This window comes from Onychostruthus taczanowskii, unplaced genomic scaffold, assembly GCF_017590055.1.
Source record: "Onychostruthus taczanowskii isolate IOZ18803 unplaced genomic scaffold, ASM1759005v1 scaffold33, whole genome shotgun sequence".
In the NCBI taxonomy this organism is placed as follows: Eukaryota; Metazoa; Chordata; class Aves; order Passeriformes; family Passeridae; genus Onychostruthus; species Onychostruthus taczanowskii.
The window spans coordinates 8,384,814-8,408,790 of NW_024500683.1; the positions used below are offsets into that span (position 1 = coordinate 8,384,814).

The following is a 23,977-nucleotide window of genomic DNA, read 5'->3' on the forward strand; positions in this document are numbered from 1 at the left end:
TATGAAACCTCCCCTTTGATATTGGTCACAGGAGTGAGGTGAGGAAGAGTGTGGCAGTAGTTTCATACTACACGCAGAAGAGACATTGGTGTTGCATTCACCCTACCAGAACTCCAAGTCTTCAAATAGTGCAGGACCTGACATCCATACGGGGAATTACCAGTTAAAAGCTACTTAGACTCAAGTTAGTTACAAGCCAATCAGATCCAAGCCTTTCTGTTCAACTGCAAAGCCATTTTGCACTTCCAAGCCAACAAATCACTACAGTTCAGATCTAGTGAACAAGTTTCTGGTTGTGATCAGTTTGGAAAGAATACCCACTGGACCAAAGTTGCCTGCTACTTCTCATAGGCATTTGAAATCAAGAGTTTTCTGTTTCTACAATGTCATCTGCACAAAACTTACCTCTTTGGGCAAAGATGTTAATTTGTTTCTATCAGCATTCAAATTGTTCAGCTTCTTTAGTTTTCCAATGCTCTTCGGCAATGACTGTGCCAAAAAACCCAAAATAATATACAAACAATTAATAAATAAACAGAGTCAGGAAAAACCACTTAACTCACTTTTAAAATTAATTGACAGTCTGATCCACTTTCAAAATTGAAGTGTAGTTAATCCTCATTACTGCCAGACTTTCCAAAGAAGATCCAAAGGTTTATATTGCAGAACAAGTGTCTAGGAATGTCAGTTTCTAACACAAATTCACTCATTAATTATCTCTGCACTACAATAATAGACACACAACAGCTGTGTACAGAATGCATGTACAGTAGGATGTATTATCTAACTTGACACTCTCAAATTTGCTTCTCAGTTAGCTATCTCCTAACTCAGGTGCTATGAATTGACTGTTGGAGAGGCATCTTCTCAACAGTCTTAAGCTTCTAACTCAATGAAGTACCAACTGAGCTTAAATGCTCAAACCTAGTTTATTTAAAGACAGCTACTATCCAAGTGTCAGTGTCACATGAAGTTTCAAAATAATGGAAGAAAACACCTAACAGAAGGAATTCTGAGATTTTATTTTAATTGCCCACATATCATATTTAACACCTGTCTAGAGCAGATCAGCAGAGCAAGGAGCAGTACAAGTTCTGCCATGCTCAAGGCTTCTATTTCCAGCAAGACTGATCTACATAACACACAGCAAAAACCGGCAATAATGCAATACCAAAAACACAACTAAGTAAGCGATACCTGCACTCCACATGCTCACTGGTCATGAGAGACTCAAGAGTGTATAATTGCTTGAGCATTTGAAGGGTGGATTGTTACTACACACAACATGATCTCCACATTTATTTAACAGGTAAGAAATAAAATGCATTTAAAGAAAATGCACTGCTTAGCAGTAGCAAGGGTGAGTAACCTAATGAGCTAAGTGATTCAGCACTTAACAGCAGCTCTTATTACCACCTGCCATTTGAGCAGTCATGACCATGCATACCTGCAGTTGGTTTTCTGTGAGAACTAGTTCAGTAAGGCTTTCACAGTCTCCAATGGAATCAGTTAGTTGGATCAGCTTGTTCTGATCAACCTTCAAGATGGACAGCCTCCGCAATTTTCCTGGACAGAAACAACAACATGGATTTTTAGTCTAGTATCTTCCAATACCTTTAATTACATAAATTTTTACTGCTGCAAAACTTCCAGAAATCTTCTAAAACAATGAAATTTTTTTAGGTAAAATTAAAGAACCCAAGCACTGCTTCACTTAGTGCTTGCACTATTTCTGCAAGTTTTAATATCACTGAATTCATACTCAATATAAATATTCATGGCCAACATTTAAGTATAATAAATTGTAATGAAGTTACAATCTGAATGATATCCCATGTAAATATCAAGGATGTGTCTGCCCAAAAGCCTATAAACAAATGAAAATTATCTGTTTGTCCTCAATTATACAATGTTTATTAAGAAAGGAATGTTCAGAAGATCACCTGCACCTAATCAGCCACAGTGAGACCATCTTGCACTGAAGTGACAGCCCAAACCCAAACAGGATCAAGGTCTTTTTGTCCTCACACAGAACCTAATTAGTCGGACAGGAAACCCAAGTTTATTCTTTAGATGAGAAACCCAACTTCTCTGAAGGTGATTTTCTCATGAAGAACAAAATACTGTTTCAGGGCAGAAAACTCAATTTGTTCTCCTCCTTTGCATCAGAATGGTCGGTGCAAATATTGACTCCACCAGAGCCCATAATAGAAAATTCAGGAGACAACACTAGGTGCTGATACCTCACTGCCATCCCTGTGTGGTCTAAAACAGCTGTAATAGTCCAGAGTATCAAATTCACTGATGATGCTAAATCATGAAGAGATGTCTGACACACAGAAAGATAGCAACCTAAACAGAAACCTGAGGTTTAGCACAGAGAAGGGCAGAGCTCTGCACACAGACAGAAAAAACCTGTGCACCAGCACAGGCTGGGAAGTGAAATGTAAAAGCTATACAAGAGCCCTGCTGGAAAGGACATGGAAACTATGGTGAGCACCAGGCTGAATACTAAACAGCAGTGAGCTCTCGTCAGAAACAAACACCAACTAGACTACATTAGAGTTATAGCCAACAGATCAATGGAAGTTGCTATATCCTATCAACCTGAAATTAGTAAACCACACCTGTACAATCAGTCTCAGTTTCTTGTGATGTCCTGTCTGGAAGACTCCTCAACTCCCCTGTTCAAGCGATGGAGGTCCTGATAGTAGGAAGCTATCAGGATAGCCAGAGCACACGTGAGCTGAGGCTGAAGGAGCTGGCTTTGTTGACTCCCACCAAGAAACATCCAAGGAGGCATCTGGGAGCTGCCCAGAACCACTGGCAGGGCAGTTATGGACATGACAGAGCCAAACTCTCCTCTGCAGGGGCAGGTGAGGCAGCAACGGCTGCAAACTACAGCATGGGTGATCCCATCTGGAACTGAGGAGCAGATCCTTCAGTGGGAGGTGGTGCAGCACTGGCACAGGCTGCCTGGGGGTGCTGGAGCTCCATCAGAGCTCTGGAGACAGAGGAGACACGGCCACAGCTGACCTGAGCCACTGGTGCTGGTGAGAGCCCTGCTTCAAGAGCTCTACAGATCCACCAGCCCCACCAAGGATTCAGGGATCAGCTGGGCAAGACCCAGGAGCTTCCACAGAGACCAGCAAGGTTCTCTTCTGCCAACAAGTTCCATCCAGCCAAGTGTGTGGGCTGCTGACTTTCAGAAGCTACAGCTCCGTTTCTGATGCACACCAACTGTGCTGGCCAGCACACGCCATCAGAGGGCTGCTACAACTCCCTGTCAAACACATTTTAGGCAGCTGTAGGACGCACAGTTGTCAGCCCACTCCTCCAAGTCTAACTTCTAGAGAAACCTTTCTTAGTCTTATACAGAATATACAGGAAGGGGGAAGGTTTGACCATTCTTTTCCAAATGTTAAACATAGTTAAACCATATTCACGAGTTCCCCTTCCCCTACACCTTTATTTTGGGGGGTTTAAAAAAAAAAAAAGTCCTCTCAAGGAGAAGGCATACTCCTACAACATGGAACTTTCCAGAAAAACAGCTGATGAGTAGAGGAAAAAGAAATTCTTGTTTGTCTACTTGCCACAACTACTGTATGGGTAAAAAACATACACCTTAAAAAAGGCACTGGTAATGCTGCAGGAAACATTCTTCAGATACTGAACCCAATCTAAGGGGTCAGAGACAGAAAGGTTGTAGTTCGAATCCTCAAGGCAAGGATTAATGTGCTGCAAGGCAAAGAGTCTTCCACTAGGTTCAGTAGAGGACTAATCACATTGTCCAGTTGAAGATAAATACACATCACCATTCAAAATTCTGTACTTTTTGTAGTGATACTTTCAGCCAGTCTTATCACTTGACCCACAGCATGTTACAAGCTGAAATTTTACACTGTTAAAGAGTTCTGATGGTGAAATGGATACAATGGGACTGAAGGGACATATTAACATTTATCTTGTTTGGGAGGTATCAAGTGAAGACTGAAAGAGGATTGAGGGAGTCATTATGCAGACAAAAAAAATGCAGCATTAATAGAGCTATGCATTTGCTACTATGCAAAAGGAATAAAAACCAACATGAGACAAGCTCATTTCTTGCACAAGAAGACTTGAAAAACCCAAATGACTTCCAGTTACAGTGGATTAAATGGTTCTGTGTGACAGCATTCATTTTGTACTCACCAATGCCATCAGGTAAGACCTGAAGTAAATTCTGAGAAACAAGCAAGTCTGTTAAAGAAGTCAGACCACTAATTTCTTCAGGAAGGCATTCCAACTTATTTTCAGAAACATCCAGACAAAGCAGGTTTTTCAGGTTTCCTACTTCCTGCAATACAAGGAAAAAAATTTAAGTCATGCCCAAACACGTAAGAAAGCACTTTGAAAAATGTACCATCACAATGAAATTCCACAAAGAAAAATAATTATCTGTATGACCTCTTAATTGGCCATTCTTTGTATGACCTCTGAAAGCAAAAAAAAAGTAAATATTTACACTTTACGTATGATAAACTAACCAAGTGATTCAGTCACACTTTCTTATTTTAAATATTAAACTGGCTTCAGTAGTCAGGCAAGCTGTGCTGAGCACACCCAGGCAAGCACCAGCCAAACCTGGAGTTTTCCTCAAGTAAAGACTGCAGAGTTGGTTTTTTTCAGAATGGCAGATTATCAACCACCATATAATTAAAGTCTACCCCTCCCAATCAACCCTAGGCAAATTAGGATTAGTCTCTCTTGGCTGCTACAGCAACATGCCATGACATCCATGGATTTCATATCTTCACATCTCCCAACTACAACAAATGTAGAAATAAGCACTGGGGGTGTTGCTCTAGCAGGAATATTTGAACTGCCAAGTTATACTGCCATCACCTACTATTATTAACAACTACTTAAGTTTTTATCATGGCAATCCAACCATTAGACAGAGAAATACCTTTGTCTCTATTAGCTATCAGAGCACCCCCCATTCCTCATGCACAGAGACATCCCTATCCACACTTGAGGACAGATCTCATTTAGTCATCCAAATCACCTTTCAGAGAACAGAACAGTTGAGGAAGAAGTGCCTTTTACTTTTACATATATGAAATTTTCATACAGCAATGGCCTTGATTCTAACTTAAAAGACCAGTTATTTTACTTTTGAACTGTCTCTCCCTCAAGAAGATCTTTCATTAATCACATACCCGGTATCCTGCAAGTTCATCCTTTCAGCTTTGGAGAAAATACACAATAATGGCCAGTTTCAATAAAAATGGCAGCTGAAGTCACACTTCACCTTTTCTGAGTGATCATCTCTACTTACTAGACCAAGCCAACAAAAACAAAGTCAACTAAACCCACTAAACTGTAACCGATTTACAAGACACACAGTTGACAATGAGATCCATACAGCAAGTAACAGCCAACTGCAGAACAAACAGAAGAAAACAGGTTTTGACTTAGCTGTAAGGGAAAAAGGGAAGAGGAACCATCCCACATATTATAAAAATTCTTAAGAAAGGGAATATAGAGTGCTATAAGCTTCAAATGCTAAGTTCCCTCATCCCATGACTGATGTTAGAAGGGGGATTTGCCTGCATAAATCAAAATTTCTATTTATGGCAACAGTTCCATTATTAAGTTCTTCCAAACATCATGCTTAAATGGATGAAGATGAATACAAAAAAAAGAAAAAGAAAAAAAAAGATTCATACTAAAAAATTTTAAAACTGTAATTCAGGTAGCTACACAAGATGATGGTTAGCTCAGACAACTTACGGCTCCCTGATCTTAGGGCAAGAACTATAAACAGAGGATGTGGCATCCTACAAACTGAACAATGTGCCTATTAGGAAACAATTCCTTTGTCTAAATGCTTGAAAGAAAATTTCTGACAACGTACAGTATCATGGCCAATCCCTTGCAGAGGAATTTTTCAAGAGAAAACCCTTACACACCCAAAACCAAACCCAGGTAAAGCAGACTGAGAAAAATATTCCATTTTAAAGCACTTCCCTGTAGGAATGAATGAAAAGGTTTTCTTTCAAAAACATCTTCAAAACAATAGCAGTAGAGCTCATTTTTACCTGAGGTATTTCAGCTAATTGGTTTCCATCCAACCAAAGGTCTTTAAGATTGAAAAGTGCACCAATTGTTTCTGGCTACAACATAAAAAGCAGCAAAGTTAAGTAGCATAGGAGCTTCAAGTAAAAAAAAATGGCCACCCCACAATTACAGTCTAAGTAAACCAATTCTTACTGCAAGCACTATTTAGAGGTACCTTGGTTAGAAGTAGTAAGGGCAACTGTAAGTATTTGGGAACTCCACCATACAAATTAATTACTATAGCTAATAATCTACCATTCTTTCCTAGCATGCACTAACAAACTGCCTGCACACCCCCTGACCTACTGAAAATCCATCCAACATTTACCTGAATCACCTTAAGGAGATGACAGATATATTTTTGGTAGATCAATCTGCAGTAATGTAGGACCTCTTGACCCTCAACAGTTTTGCCTCAGCCCTTTCCCAAAGATCCCTGCTCTCACTCTGGAAATTGAACTTTCATCTGTGCTTAGCCCATCCAGCTCCTGACACAAGTCCACGTGGTCATTGTAACTGCAAGGACAGAGAAGATTTTGTGTCCCTCCACTCCTTTTTATTTCCATAAAGAAAAGCTGTGCCATGCTCTCATTTTCTAGAGATCAGCTGCAGTTTTTTGAGTAAAGTGATACTGTACTGAACAAGACTAAACAGACGTGAAAACACCAGCTCACTGTCAAAATTCATCTGTACCTATAAAAAGACTCTCCCTCCATGCATTTTTCTTTCTTCAGCTTTGGACATCCTACAACCTATTTAATGTAAATTATGCATAAAACAAGTCCAATGTGCAGTTTCAGTGGTATGTTCTCTTACCAAATGATAAAGTTCATTGTTTCCTAAATCAAGTTCTTCTAGTCGCTGAAGCTGGGCAAGTGATCTGTGAGATGAGATAAATCAAAACAAAACCACATTAGACTAAAGCAACAGAAACCCCATGTATTTGAATAAGCTCATTTTACTGAAACTTGAATTTCAAATTACAATGTACTGTAGGCAGACAGTTATTTTACCAGGCACAGACTGTTTGCAGTAGTAGCTTACTGAAAAAATAATTTAGTTTGTCAGTGTAACTGTATGACCTTGAAACTTAAAACTTAGTATAGGCAATCAAATCATTACTTTTTTTTCTTTTCTTTTTTTTTTTTATTTTTTTATTTTAACAATAAGTCCCCTGGGGTAGCAAATGCAACATACTTTATTATAGTTAGTTAGATTTAATTTTAGGGGAAATTTACAGTTATGCAACTGGCTAAAACTGCCCAATAGTGATCACATAACTATGTGAGTCAAGACTCAACATCCATCATTTATCTTCTCAACATGATCCATCAATTTCTGAAATACTTCTGATTTTGACACTGCAAACAGAGGGAAACACAAAAGGATGTAAAAAAAGTTCAAAGCCACAGACAAGAGAGGGCCACCCTTCAAAATGAGGCTCACAGAGCTCTGGCTTACTTTCCCCAAAGCTGTACTAGCACGAAAACCAGAGAGAATTGTCAGAATTACTGACAGTCAGAATTTTCATGGAGCAATAAAACTGTCAACATTTTTGATAGCTTCATACTGACACTGCATGGCCAAACTTAGCTAGCAATTCCTATCTTCTGACCACGGACATTGAAATGTCTTGTGGCTCACTGCTATGAACAGCCACAACCAAGGCACTTGGGTAGACTGACAGGAAAATATTACCCCAAAGCAACTGGGCAAGAGATTCTGATTTAAAAAGTTAAATATTTTACAGTATCCATTAGATTACCTAAACAAGCAGAACAGCAGTCACCAACTCTTGCAAAAAGCAACCAGATAGTGATGGAAGGAAGGAAATTCCTTCACTAGAGAAAGAAGAGGCTGCTCCCAGGCAGACAAAAGGATCCCCAAAGTATAAGATCCCATATTAGTCTAACAAAAGACCACCAATTCCTCTACCACAATACAGACAGTACAGAGACATCTAGACAATTTTTCCTCCAAAAAATCACAGTGGGTGAAGTCACACTTCAGACATCAGTAGGCCTAGTTTGCTACCAAGGGTTTCATCTCCAGGTTTTAGAAGCTTTTGGCTACTCAGCCCTGAATACAAACACTTATTTAAATGCTATAAAGGTCTAGAGTGAAAATCTCAGAGCTCTTACTGCTCTACTTTCAGAGTTACGAAGTTTCACCATGAGAACAACCCAAACCACCACTCCCACTGCAGATGGGCTTGTCCAACGCACACAGGATGTGTTTGGTGATGCTGTATGTCATACAGAATACTTTTTTTATTTTATTTATATTGTATTTATATAAAAATATGTAAAAATAATATCTTGGGGATAAATAATATTCCCAATATATATTAAATATATATATTTATTTTTATATTTTTTTTATTTATACTTTACAATCCATGCAGACTGCAGGTTCCTGCTACTAATCAAGTACAATTAGAAGTAATGTAAGTAGATGTTGCTAAAAGAAGGCTGTATCTCACATTGTCAATTGGTTTTGAGTATTTTTTCCAGCTATCATTCGGTTTCATATGTTAGCAGATTTTAAAAATAAGAACATTTTATCTTAATATAATGAAACACATGCAATGTGACTTACTCAGGTAAATATGTCAGCAAATTTTCTCTCAGTTCCAGTGAAGCCAGGTTATAAAGACTAAAAAAAAAACCCAAGAAAGCACATTTTAATACCATCTTACTTTTTATATTCCACATTCTATGAAGTGTGCATTCACACAGTTTAAAACAAGTTGCTACAAACTGATTTTTTGTTGTTTTAATTGTAGCAGATCATCCTGTAAAAGGCAGAATAGAGAGACTAAGTTTTTGCTTGTTTCTCTATGGTACTTCAACAGATTAAAGCTTGAAAATAAACAGACAAAACAGAGATTTCCATTTGTTAAAAGGTTTGTAGCTGCAAGCTACTAAACAGAGTATGCTATATTCCATCTGAACTGCTTTTCCTTACTCACTGTCAGAATCTGGCAGGGGCTACCAAAGTTAGAGAGCACCAGGTAAACCCATCACTGTCCTGATGACAGCGTGCTCATTACTCTAAGTGACATTATGCTGCTAAGCGGCTCACTTACTCCAGATCCCAGGCTTTTACCAGCATCACCATAGCAACATTCAGACTTCTCTGGGGTTTATTTATGACTAAATGGAACACAAGGAGTCAGACATTATCCCAACACTATAATCTGCTCTAATCCTCCGCCATCGCGGGGAAAAATGAAAATCAGATATGGTGACTGCAAATAAGTTTTCGACAACAGAATAATGTTCTGTCCTCCTGTGCAGGAAAGGGGGACAGTGTGCCTTGAATAAAATCTAGACAAAAAACAAGAATTCCACTAAATTTGAAATAGATGTTAATTCTAAATTGTACACTTTAGGGGAAAAAACCAAACAATTTAGACTACATAAAACTGAAATTTTCTCCTCTGAAAGAATACCAGCTTACCAAATTACAGGATAATTACTTAGCTCCAATAAAAAAACAGCTGATAATAAAACTTAAACCTCAAAAAAAAAAAAAAGAGAAATCTTCACATTGTAACTTCAGCACAGTTATCTAAGCAGAGAAAAGCAACAGAACTGATGTAATAACTAGTTAAAAGATAAAGAAGATTTTTCATGGATTGACTTTTGATGGTGTCTGAAAAAGAAATCCTTATCTCATGCACCTGTTTCATACTGCATTCAAAACAACAGTGAATGCTGTCTCATGGGAGCTTTGATTACGGTCTCAGCAGCCCTTTCCACCTTTTAAAATAAGCACATTTTACTCACTGGGTTCTGTATCCCTCCAGAAGTATAGTTTAAATATACCATACAGGCAAAGATACTTCAGTAGAAGTCTATTACAAATTCAATTAAAAGATAAGTGAGAATAGCTCTGCTACTGCCACTCAAATTCAATAAGCAAGCCATCACTCCAACAACACAGGAGACTATTCACACATAAGAACTTTAACACTATAAAACACAAGTCAAGATGGGACAGGGTATCCTTAAGGAAGCCAAACAAGTGGGAGAGGGAAGGGGTGACGAGAACCACTTCTCTCCAAAAGGAAGGTGGGTCTGGTCTTGCTGGCATTGCCACCCACAGACTGCCATTACATTCGCGTTTACAGCTTTTCTAGAAACCTCTTTCCACCTTCCTTTGAATGTTCCACTTTGTCTTCTAGCTTATATTAGGTGAGGTCCATGATTCATTTTTATCAAGAGAATACAAAAGGGATGTGCACACCTCCCAGCTGCCTTGTAATCTTTGTTTACACATCACCCCGCATCTACTTATCTCCCTCCCCATCACGCTGAAGCGTTGATGAGTAAAATGGTGCAATCTCTTAATTCCTTTTCTTACCTCAGACACCACTTTGGCTGTGGCTGAACAGAAATCTTTGTCAGAAAAGCATATTCAACAGCAAGAACTTGGGAACCACCATCTTAACCAGCTGCATCGTATCATTAGACTGGGGGAGGCCAGTGAATCAGCTCAAGAAACTGATCCTGCTTAAAAATAACCCCACAAGGAGAGTAGCACAGATCCCCAATCCAAAACAGAATAAATCCCCTTAAACACCTGGGCCAGTACAGCTGCCAAGAAGGTGCAAGGAAGGCAGCTGTGCTGCAGCACTGTGAGCACTCGCTGGCAGCTGTCCCTTGTGAGCATCTCTGCAGAGTGACCACGGCCCACCATAGCCCCAGCCTATGTTCTCTTCTTGTGGGAGTCAGCAACCTGCCAGATTATGTTTCCATCTCTAAGGACAAAGCTTTCTGAGGGAGAAATGCTGTATTTATTCTACAGCTATTCTCACTCAGAGCATGCTCACAACCCTAACTCCACCCCTGAATAAAAGAAAAGACACTGCCTTTATCCTTTGTACTTCTTCCAAGGTCTTGAGTCCAAGTCTAATATAAGCAGACCCCAATAAGCAAAATTAACCTTCCCACCAATATAGTGACCTAAGTCTATGAAGTTTAAACCAGGAAAGCTGCATCATTAGAGTGAAATACTATGTTTAAGATGGATCCATTTCATAAAGAGGTCAGAAAATGAAAGGAAATTTGCCACTTATTATTCTTAAATCTTGACTAGTTACAGAAATGGCTCGCAGCAAACCTATGTGCTGCAACCTAAAACGTGACAGCTACCATATAAAACAGTACTTATAAAAGCCATGCTGACGTACTGAAGCACTCATCTCCAATACATTACAAAGCAGAGGTATAGCTCATCCTTACATTTACCAACGGGGTCTTAAAAAACTACTGCCCCACACTCCTTTATCCTTTGTACTTCTTCCAAGGTCTTGAGTCCAAGTCTAATACAAGCAGACCCCAATAAGCAAAATTAACCTTCCCACCAATATAGTGACCTAAGTCTATGAAGTTTAAACCAGGAAAGCTGCATCATTAGAGTGAAATACTATGTTTAAGATGGATCCATTTCATAAAGAGGTCAGAAAATGAAAGGAAATTTGCCACTTATTATTCTTAAATCTTGACTAGTTACAGAAATGGCTCGCAGCAAACCTATGTGCTGCAACCTAAAATGTGACAGCTACCATATAAAACAGTACTTATAAAAGCCATGCTGACGTACTGAAGCACTCATCTCCAATACATTACAAAGCAGAGGTATAGCTCATCCTTACATTTACCAACGGGGTCTTAAAAAACTGTGTATGCACTAACATTTTTCTGATTTTACATTCTGTTAAGAAACACAATTTAATGTCTTTTGCAAGAAAAATTCTACACTAATTCTTGAAAATTCTTGTTATTTTTCAAATATCTTTTCTGATTTAGTAACACTCTCTCCAAAAAGTGAAACCCTTCCTCTTCTCCACTACAAATAGCTATTTTTCACAATATACTGAATGAAATAATTTCTTTTTTCCTTATGCCCTTCATTTTACAGGTGCACTGTCAGTCCAATATTACTAAAGTCCCTGAAAAGAACTAAAGCAAGCCATACCTTATTGAATTCAGAATCTTCCCCTAATTCTAATCTCCATCTTCTAGAGAAAAATCAGTCATGAGAAGTTACCATAAATCACAAAGGCAATAGCAATCTAATTTACTCAGACTAAAGAAAGATCCATCAGCAGCTGTTCACCAACTGCATTTAGAAATGCAAACACACCACACAGCATTGCAGGCTGCTTTCCAGCAAACAGTCCCTACTCCCCAAAAAAATTCCAACAGAAAATGCACAAGCAAATGTAATTTATATTCTAAAGGAGAAAAAAACCAAAGCAACACCAAAAGGAGAAAAAAAACCAAACTAAAACAAAACAAAAAAAAAAAAAAACCACCAAAAAACAAACATACAAAAAAGCACTATCAAAAGATACTATTTACTATTTCACCACGGTTGAAAAAAGCATTAATATTGCAATAATTCTGACTGCAAAAGCTATCACATAGACCTCAAACACTGAGCACATGTGTGAAATTACTGAGCACAAGGAAACAGACAAACCAAGCAGAGGATGAAGTTAACTGAAATAATTACAAGTTTTCCATCTCAGCATTCCAGACGACTTCTGGTGTAAGGCTGGAACCAAGCTGAATTTAGAGGTACAACACAGCTAAAAATGTCAGTTTCAGTATAAACCAGATAAAATTGTTCAGCAATCTACCTACAGTAACTGTAGATATTGGTATTCATTGTGTGAGCTAGAGGAACGAAGAGAATGTGAAATCAATAAATGAGAACAAAACTAATAGCAACAGAGTAGACAAAAATGCTTGAAGTGTCTTTCCTGATCATTCCCGTCAGGTTTTGAAAGAGAAAAGTGCAATTCAACACAATCTACAGATAGGGAATACCACAAATATTCCTTGACCAACTGCAGCAGTCTACTCTAAAACAAAAAGTAGACTAGAATCATCCACTAACACCAGAAACAAAGCCTGTTGTTCTTTTTCTTCCAAAGCAAGTCAGTTTGGATTGATTACAATGCGATTATCTGCACCACCATGTTCCACAAAACAACCTTTTCACAGACAGATGACTCTCGAAACAACAGAGATTTACTGCAATAGGCTTAAAAACATCACTGAAGTTTAAAAAAAAAAAAAAAAACAAACCAAAACAAAAAAAAAAAAAAAAAAAACAACAGGAGAAAAAAAAGACATCCAGTTACTCTGGATGACATTACATTTTCAGTGTACAGCAGACATTAAATGTACTTTATTTTTTAAAGTTATAAAATACAAAACTGCTATGAGTTTATCCTTTTATCCTAGAACTTTGACCTTGAGGGACAGTTGCAGCATATTCCTCTATCCATGGGGAAAGAAAGTCAGCCTTAAGAGTAACAACAGACAACACAATACACACACTCCATTTCTATCACAGTCTGTGCAAAAAGACTAGGAGCTCCAAGCCCTTGGCAGAGACCAGCAAAGGTTTCTAAGAGAAGCACTGGGAAGCATGATAAGACATACGCAATTTCCTTGTGGGAAGAAAAAAAATTGCTAAAATTACAAAAGTGGAAAGAGAAATGTAGGAAAAGCTAGGAGAAAACAAAGATAGATGACAAAAAAGAATTTATATAAAAGCTGAAGATGCTCAGTCAATAAAAACTGAACAATGCCCTTCTCTTGACTAATAAAAGCTACATTTTTTCACCTTATGTCAAGAGCAGCACACAGCTGAGCCAACAAGACAAGAGTACAGGCTTTGGGAAACAAGGAAGCAAAGTTGGAAGAGATGAAGATCTAAAGCACCTGCAGAAATCCACAGCCCAATATGCACCCCCACTTCCAGCAAGTTTCAGCTGGTTGGGGGAATATAAAATCCCAAATGTAATTTCTCCTCACATTTGTAAAACTGCAAAAAGAAGAGGAAGACAGGAGAAAGGACATAGCCCCCATATTTATACAGAATAAGATAAGGTCCTGCACAACAAGGATAGGAAAGGTGAGAACAGAGTATAGTTTCTGAATATGGTCTGGTATTACACTCTTTATGCAGCAGCAATGACTACAGAACACAACCCAAGGATGCAGCACACATAAATGAGAGATTCAGTGCACTAGTTCTATAGGACTTCAGTTCACTGGGCCAGCATCTGAAGATTACTGGTACATAGATACCCTGCCTGGGTACACAGCACATACACTGAAACATCCATCATGACAGTAAAGTGGGAAGGAAAGGAGTCCAAACTGGGCAATTTACTGTCCTTTCTTTTTTTTTTTTTTTTGTGTGTGCAGAAAAATAATATAGTTTCTCTGTCTATTTAAGGGTATTCCAATAAATAAGGTAACTGTGGTACTCTGACAATGGCATACAAATGCGTTAAACTAGCCATATTTTAATATATTCCAGCCCATCACCACTGGCCAAATAAAACTACCAGTAACATGTATGACCCTGCCCCAGGACACACCAGTTAGTTGACTACAGACTCATGTGACAGGATCCTAGTAAGCTACTCCCATCCCTCAAGGCTTCCTTCCAGCTGCAGATCAACAATGCACTGAGAGCCTGATGTTTAGCAGCTTTTATTCTCCAAGAAAATGACAGAGTTAATCAATAACTAGCTAGTTCTCAAAATACCACTTACTCAGACTAAGTATTTGAAGGTACAGCATATACCTTTGGGATAGGCTCCTGTTCCAAGTCACTCCCAAAAAAAACCTCTTTCTCTTCTCCTCTTGGCTGTTTCCTCAACTGCACACAGACCCTGAGAAGACCAAATGTCCAAACTCCCAAGGCTACATCAACCACATCATCCTGGTCTGCATAAAAAAGTGTGGCCAGCAGTTTGAGGGAAGTGATTCTATTCTGCATTGCTGAGACCTCACCTGGAGCACTGCACCCAGCTCCAGGGGCTCCAGCTCCGGAAAGGCACAGTCTTGCTGGAGCAGATCCAGAGGATGGTCACAAAGTGATGAGAGGACTGGAGCACCTATCCCGTGAGGACAGGCCCAGAGAGTTCGCATTTTTCAGTCTGGAGAAGAAATTTTTTACAATGAGGGAAGTGAAACACGGTGCCAGGACACCCTGAGAAGCTGCAGATGCCTCCTCCCTAGAAGCTGAAGTCAGATAGAACAGGGCTTTGAGCAACCATATCTAATGAAAGGTGCTTCTGCCCACAACAGAAGGGTTGGATTAGGTATCTCTGAAGGTCCCTTCCAACCAACCCAAACCACTCCATCAAATTAGGCACTTAAAGTTGGATTGGTTCAAGAGCTCCTGTAGCATGTACCCATTTCTAGAGTTGATTACCACTTCAGTTCTTCCCTGAGTCTGCCTTACTTCACCCAGTTACTACACCTGCCATCAACCTATCTTCCCTGTGTCTGAACAACCAGCTCCATGTGGATTTTAGGTGTGACATTTCCAATACAACAAAAGCAGTATTGGCCACATGAGAATTCATATACATTATATGGTAACCTAGAAATAGTAGAATAGTCCTGCCTTGGTTACTCTTTTGCTCATAGAAACTGTTCAGTTTTACAATGTGAATGATAAAAAAGAGCACTGATGAACTTTTGTGAAACTAATCTGACAGAACTGAAAAAGAGACCTTCTGCCCACACCATGCAATAGGGGAGAGTGACCTATGCAAATTCTTAGGTACTGAATGCCAGAAATTCTTAGATGAGTTAGAAATTACAGGAAGTATTAATTTCCTAATTGAGGACACTTCTTTATTTCAAAACAAACTGATCTTCACACACATGAAGTCCAGTGGTTCTACCTCAGAATACAGGAGAAACTGGAAAAGCAACTAGAAACCAAAGTAACCGGACTTGGTTTTGATGAAATTGTTATTTTGTCTCACCAGTATTGTAAAAGATCATTCTTCCAGAAGTATCTTTAAAAGCTTTCCTCCTCCTCCTCCTTATTGGAGGCAAAGTAACTTCATATAACTTGTATCTAAATTAAACATTATTTGTTCCTCTTAAGTTTAAATGCATAACATTGGGGAAAGGCATGAGGCTTTCCTTAGCAGTCTACTTTTAGAGTTTGATAAGCAGAACAGCAGTCTAGCAGTAATTCTTGTAACAATATCTTAAATTAAGGATTATGTTCTTAACATTTGTAATTTCTACAGAGCTGGGAGAACTGGACAGAAATAATGGTGGAGAAATACTCGTTCCAAAGACTGATTTTTAAATAGGAACCACAGAAGTGAAGTTGACGATTTTGTCATCCTGGATTTTAACAGAAAGGACTCTCTGACTGAAAGTCAGAGAAAAGTGCATTTGCACAGTCAGTTACTTGAATTGAATTGTCAATACCATTAATTGACTCATAAAAAGCTACAGATCTTCCACAAGTAAAAACAGGATTATAAGGCATTGTTATCAGCCACTAACTGAGGGAAAGCCTCAATAGATGGCCAGTAGTACAAGTCACATTCAAATTTTAAAAATAAAGTTCTACATTTTATGGCCAAGGAATTCCCTAAAAGTGTTACAGAGATAGTCTAAATTGGTCCTACTTGCGTATCAAGACTAATGAAATGCATTTCAGTAGAAATGAGAAGGCTAAGCCAGCCCACTGTTACAACAAAATTTTTTTTAAAAAAATATCGTCCACTCATGCAACATCAATCTTCAATGGCTTCAGTAAAAATGGAATTATTTAACTTATAAAAAATACAGCTAAATAGATGTTAAATATCTTTTTCTTGTGTAACATAAAGGATGCAACATCTCTTATGTGAAGGCCAGATGGCACTGCATTCACTTATTACATTGCTAGTGTTCCTGAAATAAACTTCTGAGTTAACATTCAGTTTTGTCATTTACCAACCAGCTGTGATTAACACTGAATGCTCTACCTACTCAAACTCTGTAAATATTTCTTGCCATGCTAAATTCAGTTAAGCCACAGTAGGAGTTTTTAATACTATTTATATCAGCCTAGCAAGACCACCTACATAAGTCCTCCTTCTACGTATTTGTGAGACAAGCTTCCCCATCACTTCCGTCCTGTCATGTAAGGCTCTATGTTAATAAGACATTATTATGCTAAACCTGACAAGAGAATTAAATTCTCTTGTTCCACACAATTTTAAGAATGTTTTCCGTTCTGTGTGATGCTACCAGATGCATAATCTACACTTGAAACATCCAGGCATACACCAAGAAAAACACAAGCACAGACTGGCCCAAAAATGCATTCTAAGGATTAGTATGCCATTCTGATCTGCTTCTGGACCATCTGTATCGAGCAGGTCACCCTTGCCTTTGAAGATCTTTTATTCTCCATGATCAACATTAGAGATTCTGTTTCAGAAGCTGAACACTTTGAAACCTCTAGAATTAAACACATATATGCAAAACCACCACCCTCAGTGACTAACGTGAAATCTCTGGGTACTTATGGTTCCATGACTGTTGAAAAGCATGCCTGTAATAAATCTTTCTGGAAAACAATGCTCCTAAAGCACAGCAACATTTGTTCTATTCTTTTCATTATGTTGACTTTCATAATGAAACACCTATTTCAGCATTCTACCTGCTAGCTGCAAATGTTAAGAGGAAAATATCTCTGCTTACCTGGTAATTCCCTTTCAGTAGTAAGGTTCCACAGATCCATTCAGCCTGCTTGCAGCTTGGGGGTAAACCAGACTCATCAGTCATCAGCATCGGAATATCCTTCACATCTAAAGAAATTCACCCCTCCCCATATCAGAAGTTTCTGAAGCTAAAATAAAGCTATGCTACTTTCTTGCATCACAGATTGTGCAATTGTCGTTAAAAAAAGGGAGCAGAGGGGGAGGGGGAAACTGTGAATGACAGGGATGCTACAGATCATTGTATTTTTGTGATCTTTTGTTGAATCCTCAGGTTTTTGAAATCATGTCCAAGTAGGAGACCATCTGTGTATTTTTAGGGGAGGAATAAAGATTGTGCATAGCAGAGGAAAGCTTTTTTCATCTGCCATGTAGGGAACTTTCAAAATACCCTACCTGCCAGTCATGAATTATCTTTTACTTTACAGCTTAACATCCAAAAAAAAAAAGTAATCTTTATCTTTCCCAGGCACAGACAAGACTGCTGAAAAAATGGTGAAAGCTAAAAACTGGATATGAGTTAGGTGTCTGGTGTGCCAAGGGGTATTCAATCATAATTTAAAATACACTAGTGAAGCTCTGCCCTTTGCTTCAGCCATTGAAGAATTTAGTTGATTTTGCCACCCTTACAGAAAGTGACAGATAACTGTCTTTTTCAGATATGCATTTCATGCTGAAAGGACTGTTTTTTCAGCTAAGGCCAATTCCTCATGAAGCACAGTTCTGAGAGTCCAATGCTAGATTAAACATTACAGACACATAAAAGGCTTTCCAAAGAAGGTTCCTGGATCTTATTCAAGCCTAAGAACCACAAATAAATAATGACACACAAAGCTGACACAATCTCTCTTCTCTTTCTAGACGTTAAGCCAGAAGACCACTATGCACATCTCCAAAATCATCAGTCTTTACTGGTAAAAAGCCAGTATTACAGTGGCCCGAAGCCAACAGAATGAACACATATGGACAAGCACAAAGGTGCTGGAATATTCATACTATTATTATAAGACATGCCCTAGGAAGCCTCACAGACATCCCAATTTATTCAAATATCCTTACATACAAATATTCTGATTTTTCAATTTCAGGAAAAAGTCATGCCCTGTGTTTTGACTGCTATGTGAATAAGGAAGTATTGAAGAAAAATAATCCTAGAAGCAAGGGGAAATTCCTAAATGTCACCCACGCTGGGAGGAACAGGTTATGCCTGCTTGTTGGGCAGCTCTAGACACAGACGGCCCTGCAGAATAGGCAAGGAAATTAGACTTGCTCTCATTAGACTGAGAAAGACTGGAAAAGACACTCCTACTCACAGCTTAAATGGTGTAACTTGTTTCTCCAAAGGCTCAACTAGCCAACAGGACAAGTCCTGCTCCAAACTGCACCCACCTAATTACCAGCTTAAGTATCTTCCATGCAATAACATTCACTGCTTTACTCCAAATAGGAACCAAACCACGAGTTAAGAGAACAAATCACAGAGAAACACAAAAAGCAGCACCGGTAATATTAGGACATCTAGTCTGTTATCCGGTCCTGTGTTTATCACATGTTTCTAGAAAGCCCTGAAACAATACATGAGCTTACAAGAAGTAGGTTTAATCCAGCGAGAAAAAACAGCACATGTAGCAGCACCAGAAAAGCAGATTGAAGTGGTCACACAGAGTAAGAAAAGCTGGCATACTCAGAGCATGGCTATGCATAATCAAGAGGAAAGACAAAAAGTTCAAGGAAAGCCTTGCCTATGTTCTTCAAACATCCAGTTGTAAGTACTTAAAAATACTCCTTTTGGCAATGCAAAGGAAAATAAAAATATAAAAGATCTGTGCAGAAGAATGCTTAACAGCACAGTAAAAGTACTGATGGAACTCTACATATTAGCAGTTTGAACAAGTTCAGACACTGACCTGGGACAGTGAAGCTGAACTCTGGCACTCATACATCAGCCCATGGGAAAATCAGACTGGAGATGTGAATTCACAAGGAAGACACACTTCCAGTAAGGGTTCGCCGCAAGGCAATTCAGGTCTATTATCTGCTATTAGTAAGAACTTACTAATGTTAAAGTACTGCTGGTTGTAAAAGATTTGCCATTGCTTTTACTGCTTGCCCCATTTAAGGGCAAATTTCCATCACCACAAGATTATAAGTAGGTAGCTAAAAAAAAAAAAAAGACAAAAAGACACTAAGTACATACAGATCTCTGTACTACATGAAGATGAGTTAGAGATTTCACTGGCTGTTCTAGGCAGTTTCCTAGACAGCACCATAAGACTGTAAGCAATTAGGATGCATTTCCCCAAGTTCCCACATACTCTAGTGGCCAGAAGACCTGCAGCGAGCACAGGGACTTCAAGTCTTTCCCCGAACAAGTCCAGCTGTAGCAGAATAAACAGCAGTATATATGTGCTCACTATTTAGCAGATCTCATATAGAGCACATTGGTCCAGTCTATTCCATCAAATAACATGCATTATTATCCAAAGCATACTGAAACTCCAGTAAGGCATTTGCAAACATATCCAAACACCTTTTATAGACTTAGTCTGCTCAGCCAGAAAAACAAAATTAGCACTGCCTTTCAATTCCCAGCATTGGGGAATGGGGTCCCAGCAGATGAAAAAGAAGAAAGGAAGGAATAACAAGTACAAGTTTGTGGGTTTTACCTTTGGAAAAGCCACAGAGCATTCCACTGCTTTTACCAAATACAAGGTGATTGGCAGCGCCATCAAATTCACTTCCAGTAAATTATGACAATTTTGGCAACCGAAATAGGACAGTTGCACTTGTTGGTAGCCAGACTGAAAAAAAAATTTCTTACTTATAGACCAAAGGCTAAAAAATAAGTAAAATTCACTCTCAGAAGTGATCCATAAGGACTTCAGGTTGCAGTTCCAGCTCACTACAAGACCTCCCAATAATTTTGAGTTGGAATCAGAAAGGATCTCCCTGTTGGAGATTCCTCAATAGACTTCAGGAACAGTTACATTTTGGGTGAATACCCCATGAGTTTCCTCATGCAACATTATCATTCTTCTGAGTTCAAAACTATGCATTTCAGTCCAAGCTTCCTGTTGACTTCCCAACGTATTCCCACCTATTTCAAATACCTGATAAAGCAAAAACAACAGCACCAGACATTTGTCTCTGCTTCTTTAAACATAAACCTGATAATAAAAGTCTCTACTAATGAGATTAAAGTGTTTTTGTAAAAATACAATATTCATAATCTAAACAGCTAATATGGGAACACTTCCCAGATCAAAGCAGGCCTGTCAGACTTGTCTATCCCTCCACAAGAACTCACCAAGACCACCAGGACAAGCTTGTGGCTCTTCCTGGCACAAGTGAGGACGCCAGATTTTTAGTTTCAGTATCAAGGATCAGATACTGATTTTAGAAGAGGATGGGTTGCATTGCTCTGTTCTGTGAGAGCTCACACTGAAACAGCTTAGGATCAGTATGAGGCAAATTTCTACCTTTCTTTCTTGCAAAGCTCCACATATCAACATCACCACAAATTCTGGTATCCCCATTTTAACTGTACTTGTTTCCAGTCACCTGCTCCAAAAGACAGACTGTCACCAGTCACACTACCAAATGAGAGGCAGAACAACCAAGAAGCCAGAGCCACCACAGCCAGTGAGCTCTCAGGAAAGCCAGGAAAAACCTTCCTGCAGCTACTGTCTGCAAAGTAGCAGTCCACAGCATGCTTTTGGGAATCGTGCTTGTCATGTTTCTTCTATTTATTTTCAGAATCAGGCAGGATCCCACATATTTTGCCTTGATTTTCAGTAAATGCAAAGCCTGAACAGGCTTTTCCTTAGCTGCCAGTGCTGAAAAAGCCACATGAAAAGTTATGTGAACTTTTACAGTGAAGAAAGAATACCACAGTATGTCACAGTATGAATATCACAACATGGCCCATGCAATTTTTAGGTAAGACTCTGCCCTAGTCACTGGGCACACACTATCTGTACCTGTTAGTGCTTGTGGGAGGTTTCAAAAGATATTTTCCATTTCTGTTGCAGCTGGCGTGGCGCCAGCAGTGAGCTTTCATACCATGGGAAGTGGCTAAAGTAATGCCAGTCTGAACTTGACTACATTGCAGGAGCTCTTATGATTAAGATCCTTCCTGCAGGACTCCTCTCTTTAGAAACACCTGGATTTTACTGAACTAACAACAAACCAGTAAAATGGATAATAGTTGTGTGCAGCTATTTGCCAGGAAAGAATACTAAAGATGCCTACATATGCTCAAGGAGAAACTGAACAAGTAGACAAAACAGATTCATTATGGGCTATCAATTAGACAAACAAAAATCCAAAGCTCAGGAAATCCTCTGAACCAGAAACAGCCAGGGAATGGAAAAAAGAGTAATCACATACACACATACATTGTTCTTCTAAACCCTCACTAGGCATCTACTTAGGGGCACAGCAGAAGGACGCTGGGCTATAGGAGCCTTTGAGCTGAATCAGCAGTCATTCCTAGATATTTAAATGAGGAGACATGGAACTTCTCCCTCAAATTGGAAGAGACACCCTTCTCTCCACTAAGGGGAAAGGGATTTCCCATCTGCCAGTGTGAATGTTTATTTCAGTCAAAAGGAGGCACATAAACATTGCTCACTTTTCACACGTTTCCCCTTTGAAAGTCTCTCCTTGCAATGTTGATCTACCTTGCAGAGTGAACAAACATCTTAAAAACATAAAATTTCATCTTAAAAACTATTCCACGAATTTTCATCTCCACAGCTCCCACTGAAGTTTTTTTCAAAACCAGACTGCTCCCATAGCTAGTTAGGAAGCTTCTAAATTTCCATCCTGACCACAGCCAGCTTTTACCCATCTGTTCTTGTGCCAGCAATTGCCTGGTTTTGAGCTAAGCTGCAAGCCATCTGACATGTTCACAATAATGGATCAATGGTATACTTAGGAAAGCAAAAGGTCAGATCAGCATGACAAAACACTGAATGAATTTTGCACCTGAAATTCCAAGTTATTTTAAATCCTAAAGAACAGAATCGAACTGTACACATACACACTACAGGTTCTCCATTAACCTGCTAATTTCAAGTGAAAATGCCATTTTTTAGGGTTTTTTTAAACAGATCCCTCCAACTTGGAAGAATAGAAAAAAATAAGGGTAGACCTGTAAATAATTTTATAAGTGTATTAAATACAATTATGTGAATCATTTTTACAAGTACAACAATAAAGAAAATAAATAAATTTAAGTAATAAAGTGCAAAAAACTTACTTCCCAATGTTTTCAGGTAGTGCTTGCAGAGAGATATCATTCACTGAAAGACACGTCAGATTCTGCAATTCAGGAAAGCTTTCAGGCAACCTATGGAGATATTAATTCAAATCAAGGACTTTCAGAAGTGCTCTCTTTCATGTGAGTAAGACTTTATTTAGCAAATACACACAGAGGGAGGAAAGATTCTAGCATGACTCTCAGAAAATTCTAAGGATCATAAAAAAACACCCGTGATTTAGGGACTTTATTCTGTGTCAAAGAACAGGTTGATATACCACTCTCTTCCCTGCACCCAATTTGCAACATCAAAATGCTATAGGGCTTGAGAACATTTTAAGCATTTTCATAAAACTGAAAAATAAAATCAAACCTATTAGTAAAAAAAAAAAAACACCCACACACACAACCTTTTTTACTATTATTTTCCTGTATAACCATATGGTAAAATGATTAAATTTTATTCTTGTTCAGACTCCAGTTACATACATTATAACATGGCCATTTTGTATTAGCTGCTAGGCTGCTCTTCAATTGCTGCTTTTTTGAAGAAACATGCTGTTCACTATGAAGACAATGTTCTGCTGTTACAGCATTTCACATTTACAGGTTCACAGCACAACAGCATGTTAACCCCCCCCTTCTTACACTATAAAATGCAGTCACATGCAGAACACTTCCAAAGTTCCCAAAGCCCTTAGGTCCATCACCCAGCTGTTGTTCTGCAAGGCATGGCTCTCCATTCCCTCACACTGAGGGGCTCCTGTGCCACTTGCTGCTCACTGGCCACACCAAGAAGCTCAGTTTGCAGCTGCACAACAGACAGGACGAGCTAAGGGGGCCAATTAGGTAAAGAAGCAGAAGCCCCTGGCCCAGCCACTCAACTTCTGCTCAACCCCCAGAGCATGCAACCCAAGATCAAGCTGTAACACTTGGTTTGGCTCCTGCTCCCCCCATCACCCAGCTCAAGGCACATGGTATGACCTGCAGATGACCTGCAGGCAACTTGACAAATGGAGACACACCAAGAGGCAAATACAACTCTGCACAGGGCA

The 23,977-nt window shown here is 39.0% G+C and overlaps 1 protein-coding gene across 1 annotated transcript in view; it reads right to left on the reverse strand.

Moving 5' to 3' along the window:
- The window catches only part of LRRC1 (leucine rich repeat containing 1), a 69,671-nt gene that overhangs the window by 13,725 nt on the left and 31,969 nt on the right, over positions 1-23,977 (reverse strand). Inside the window, exons 4-10 of the mRNA XM_041410662.1 lie at positions 22,923-23,012; positions 8,701-8,757; positions 6,919-6,982; positions 6,084-6,158; positions 4,192-4,336; positions 1,448-1,566; positions 406-489 (exon numbers count right to left, since the gene is read on the reverse strand). Of these exons, the coding sequence (XP_041266596.1) occupies positions 406-489; positions 1,448-1,566; positions 4,192-4,336; positions 6,084-6,158; positions 6,919-6,982; positions 8,701-8,757; positions 22,923-23,012 (634 nt within the window). The remainder of the gene's footprint in view (positions 1-405; positions 490-1,447; positions 1,567-4,191; positions 4,337-6,083; positions 6,159-6,918; positions 6,983-8,700; positions 8,758-22,922; positions 23,013-23,977) is intronic.